Below are 5,400 nucleotides of genomic sequence, written 5' to 3'. Positions count from 1 at the left end.
ATTTTTTTACACGATCCTCTCCTCCGGAGACAGGACGGGCAGGCTCATCTTCCCAGCTCCAGCTCAGCTGGTAACTCAAGACCCCAGCCGTGCGTAATCATGAAGGTCCGACCCGCGCAGACAGGCGGACAGAGACGGGTCTGTGACGAACGGTGGAAGCAATTTTAAAAAACATTTTCCGTGTAAAAAAAAATAATAATAATAATTTTTAAATCGCTTCAGCAATTTTTTAAAACATTTTTTGTATAAAAACAAAATATTATTTTATTTAAAAATCGCTTCCACCATCCGTCCCAGACTGTCCAGTCCGCTGCCGGGGGGGATCGGGATTCAGCCTTCATGATTACGCGCGGCCAGGGTCTCACAACGGCCTTCTGCGAGTCCCCATATCCAGCTTCGCAGTGACCTGCGGAGCTCTGAGCACACAAGGCTGGTATCTGGAACCCGAGCCTCCGAGTCGGCACATTGAAGGATCTTCCGTGGTGACCAGCTGAACTTGGAGCCGGGAAGATGACGCCCTGCCCGGCCTGGCGCTCTGAGGCTCCGGGGGGAGGACCGGGGTACACCAGCAGATCTCCATCCAGCTTGCTCTGAATTATGTTGTCGGCCACCAAGCACAAAAAATGCCAGCACATCAGCAGTAGACCAAGATGTTGTCAGTATTGTTTTTAAAATCTTTAAAATAAGTCCAGCCGCTGCTCCAGTCCGAGAAATTGCAAATGGCGGATTATTGTTTTGAAAAGTTTCTGAAGGATCCAGTGACTCCGCCCCCGACTCCGCCCCCGACCAATCAGTGACCGACAGTGTTCTGACGACACGTTTTAGTACCTACTCGTCCTGGTTAGAACCCCAGAGCCAAGGGTACTGAAAATAGTAACAGGTGCTAAGTACCGGTACTAATGGAAAAGCCTCAGAACCAGGCCAAGTAGGGTACAGTCGGCCCGTACCGGTACTAATGGAAAAGGGGCATAGTGTTCCTGTGATGTACTGGAGACCTGTCTAGGGTGTCCCCCACCTCTCTCGCACAGTGACTGCTGGATATGGGCACAAGTGATCCCCGTGGCCCAGAAAGGAAGAAGCAGGTAAAGATAATGGATGGATGGGTGGATGGATACAACAAAAGTCCATTGATCTAAACTGGGTTCTCTTCTCACTGGTTTTTATTCACTTTGTGGTCCATTACACTTTCAGAACCTCTTGAATAAGATGAGTATAACCAACACCCTCAAACATTTGTGCTGTCATTGCATGTTGAACCGTAAACAGCAAAACTGGAAGAAATCCCTACAACATTTAACAAAACTGCACTGAGTCATCACTGGTTTTAAATATGACAATCGTGTAGTCTCCTCATAATTTAAAAAAGTTTTGTGGGTAAAAATCAATATTTTCATCCCTGGTTTAAACAATCTTGTTGATGCTGTTGTCTCTGTGTGACATAGCTGCTGTGACCCTGTAATTTCCTGTAAAGGATCAATAAAGTATCCATCCATCCCCGATATAATGTCAGCATGAATCACTGACATGAAAGGTGGTGGATGATGGGAATTCCTTAAAGTAATGTAATAATGAATTTAATGGTGCCCTCTTTTCATTGAGAGGATTTTGTGTCTGTTTGTTTCTTCCAATCAAATAAAAATCAAATTAAATTTCAGATTGTAAGAATTAAAACAAAGGCGATGAATACTTCTGTCACCTACTGTAATGCCAGATAATTGGTGTTATTTTAATGGAGTCACTGTGGACAGTGAGTTGGCAACAGATTCACAGAAGTACAACAGCCACCATGACTCCCTGCTGAAGGAACCTTTCAGATTTTACATACTAATCATGTGTGGAAATGTGAAGGTTTCAGTTAGAAATAATGTGATAGATACTTTAAGCATAAAATGTAAGATCTAACTGCACATACTGAAACAAAAGTTGTTTTCCTATTTGATGACCTTTTTATATGAGACTATATGTCAGTAGTTTCTAATCCCATCTAATCTCATTTGCACAATTTTACTGTTAAAAATGGAATTATTATACCCCAGGGAGAACATTAAACCTTAAACATGATGACTTTACAGTTTCAGCATGTCACAGATGCAATACGGAGGCAGGAGATGGCATTTCTAAATAGTGATGCTGTTTTCTACACGGCTGGGCAGAAGGAACAGATACTTCAGCTCCAGTCCTGCGTTCTGGTTCAGGATGTGCTCCTCAATTTCCTTCAGCTTCTTCCTGAACTCATCGATAAGCTCCAGGGCCTGATCCTCAGTGAAGTGGTCTTCTGTGTACTGGCCCAAAGGAATCTGAGTAAAACAAACAGAATGCAAACGGTACACTTCAGCAGTTTATATGCAAAGGCATTGGTCATTTTTTGTCTGCTTAGATTTTTATAAAAGCCCCAAATTTCTATTGGGCTTTAGAGAAGGAAGTGTTTCTCAGGACTTGCGACCTGTCCAGGGTGTCCCCCACCCCTCGCACAGTGATAGCTGGACATGGGCATCGGCGACCCCCGCGACCCAAAAAGGAAGAAGAGTGTTAAAAGATAATGGATGGATGGATGGATTTCTGACCAAGTCATACAATCTTGTTAATTTTGTGTTTTGAGACCATAATCAGCTCGGTGGCGTAACTGGTAGAGCTTCTGCCTCTCAGCGAGCAGGTCCCTGGTTCAAATTCCAGTCCAGGGGCCTTTCTGGGTGGAGTTTGCATGTTCTGTCCGTGCATGTGTGGGTTTACTCCGGGTACTCCGGTTTCTTCCCACAGACCAAAAACATTCATATTAGACTGATTGGTAACTCTAAATTGTACCTAGGTGTGAGTGAGAGAGTGAATGGTTGTTTGTCTCATTTGTCTCTATATGGCCCTGTGATGGACTTGCAACCTGTCCAGGGTGTCCCCCACCCCTTGCACATTGATTGCTGGACATGGGCACTGGCGACCCTCGTGACCCAAAATGGAAGAAGCTGGTAAAAGATAATGGATGGATGGAGGCCATAATCCCCGTCTTCATGCCCCCTCAGCTGAACTACTGTAATGCACTTTATAAAGGGATGAATTCTTCCTCTGTCATTCATCTCCAGAGGGTTCAAAATGCTTCAGGTAGTCTTTAAAGTCCATCACCCACCGTCATATTTCCAAGTGCGCTTAAGGGATAATCACTGTCATATAATACAATGTTTGTTTTTTCCCCACACTTGGGCTATGTAAAGGATTAAAAAACAATCAAACAAACAAACACCTGAGCCAACTACCAAAGGCTGATGACATCACGCCAGGAATCTGGCACAGGCAAGAGTGTATTTCCATTGTATTTCTTTTCGAGTGGTGAAGGCCACATATTACATATAGTCTTTAATTGAGGTTCTGAAACCTTTGTACAGTCACTGCAGGGTGCTTCTGGCTCAAGAACTAAAGACATGGACTCACTGCGTCTGGTTGAGCTCGTCCCAGGTGCCATGTGATGGCCATCTGCACACAGGACTGGCTGACATCAGGGAGAGAGGCCATGATCATCTCCATGGTGACAGCATCTTTATCTGATGGTGGAGGGAGTCTCATTGTGCAGGGGGTGTTGGGGACCCAGGCACACCAGTCAAACTGAACACACATATTTTGTTGGAAACAGTGGAGTTTTCAGATTAATATGGAGATAAATTAGTCTCAAAAGTAATCACACAAGCATACAACACAGTTTGTATGCATATAATAAGATCCACAAGCATACCACTATCATGTTTGGAGTAGGATCAGAACCCAAATGCAAATGATCTCTCAACTATAATAAAATAATATATTAAACAAGAAAACCAAAACTATCATGAAAAGAAAAACACAAGACTAAACAAACCAAAACCCGAAAGTAACAAAACCTGTGAAAAAATTAAATAGTCCATGACACAAAAATGGACAGCCCTGGACTTGTCTCCATAGGAGGCAAGAGTTCTTGCGGGCTGCCCAGAGACTGTACAGAGTGGAGCAACAGTTGTGACGGATGGCCCAGGGACAGTCCAGATTGACATAATGGGGGCTTCTTGCTAAACCCTTTTGGGAGATGGCAAGTGAGAGACATCCCCGAGGACCCTCACAATGGCGAAGGAGAGGCGTCCTCCTGGAGCCTCTTGGTGGCGATGAGACCACAGAGATGGGTCATCATCCTTGACATTAAAGGAATGGGGGTGGTGTCAAGGACTGGTGTACACTTTCTTTTCAAAATAAAAGAAAATGGTCAGTGACGGCTGGTATCAGTGGGCTATGAGGGCTAAGCCCTCCCTCCTGGCATTTACAATAAAGATATTAATATAAACAACTTAGAAACAACAACTTAAAAATAAACACATTTTAGAAATAATGTCACATTTTGTTACATTTACAACAAAACTGGTGTCAAACCGCCTGGGGACAATCCCAGAGTCGTTTCAAACGGCTAAATTCTGACCGCCCCATCCTGTTACTGTTCCGTCATGGTTCAGAATGATTGACAGACGTCTGGCCACGCCCCCTCGGTTTGCGGCTCATTGGGGCTAATTTTGTTCAGCCCAGGCTCCGCCCACAGCCACAGGATTCATCCAATGAGAATGGACGTACAATAACGTGCCTCAGCGCGAGTGGATGTGGGCGTGGCTTGATGTAGACTGACGCGATGGTGAGCAATATTAGCATAAACGAGGTGGATTATTTAATCAATAATCCCTTTTCCTTAATGTCTACTAAGGAAAAACTGGAGGTGAAGAGTTCGGGGCCGGACAGACCTGAGGATATTCAAATCCAGCAAAGAGAAAACCGTGTTGTGTAACTGTGCTGACTGGATATTAACTCAGCTCAGTCCAAATAATATCAACCTGCCAGTTCGTTTTTATTTTTCTTATAGTTCACTCTGCATTGTGTTTAATGATGACCAGAAGACGAGCGTTGAACTGAATAATGTTTAATCTGCATAAAAACAAAACGTGCACTGGTCAGAATCATCGCAGCGGCACCTCGTGCGTCTTCTCATTGAATGGACCTGCTGCTGTACAGTACACCTGTAACAAACACCTGGCTAAATGGAGCTTATACATGCACAAGAGAGTTCTTTAAATTATTTTTCAAAGGTTAGAAATATGATCAATTAGTAAACAACAGTAAAATAAAACTTGCTCGGACATGTCAGCACAGCAGTTGCAACCCCCTGCTGTCAAACTCATGTCTCTTTTTATAAGTTCGGAAAAAGCTGTGACCCAGTTTTCTCCCTGGACTTTGAGGATAAAATACACATCTACAAGACATTTTTGCATCTATAATAATACAAACATTTTATTTGTATTTCATTTATTTAGGTTTTATTCTCTGTGGTAACCCTTTTTTTTTTTTTTTAAAATGCTATATATATATATATATATATATATATATACATATACAAAGTATATG

At 43.2% G+C, this 5,400-nt stretch overlaps 1 protein-coding gene across 1 annotated transcript in view; it reads right to left on the bottom strand.

The window, feature by feature from the left end:
• Positions 1–2,117: 2,117 nt before the first annotated feature.
• The window catches only part of alox12 (arachidonate 12-lipoxygenase), a 46,454-nt gene continuing 43,171 nt past the window's right edge, over positions 2,118–5,400 (bottom strand). The window contains exons 13-14 of the mRNA XM_037681734.1: positions 3,421–3,591; positions 2,118–2,297 (exon numbers count right to left, since the gene is read on the bottom strand). Coding sequence (XP_037537662.1) covers positions 2,118–2,297; positions 3,421–3,591 — 351 coding nt within the window. The remainder of the gene's footprint in view (positions 2,298–3,420; positions 3,592–5,400) is intronic.

This window comes from Nematolebias whitei, chromosome 1 (assembly GCF_014905685.2).
Source record: "Nematolebias whitei isolate Nwh7 chromosome 1, NemWhi1, whole genome shotgun sequence".
NCBI classification, from domain to species: Eukaryota; Metazoa; Chordata; class Actinopteri; order Cyprinodontiformes; family Rivulidae; genus Nematolebias; species Nematolebias whitei.
This window is presented reverse-complemented; position numbering and strand designations above follow the sequence as displayed.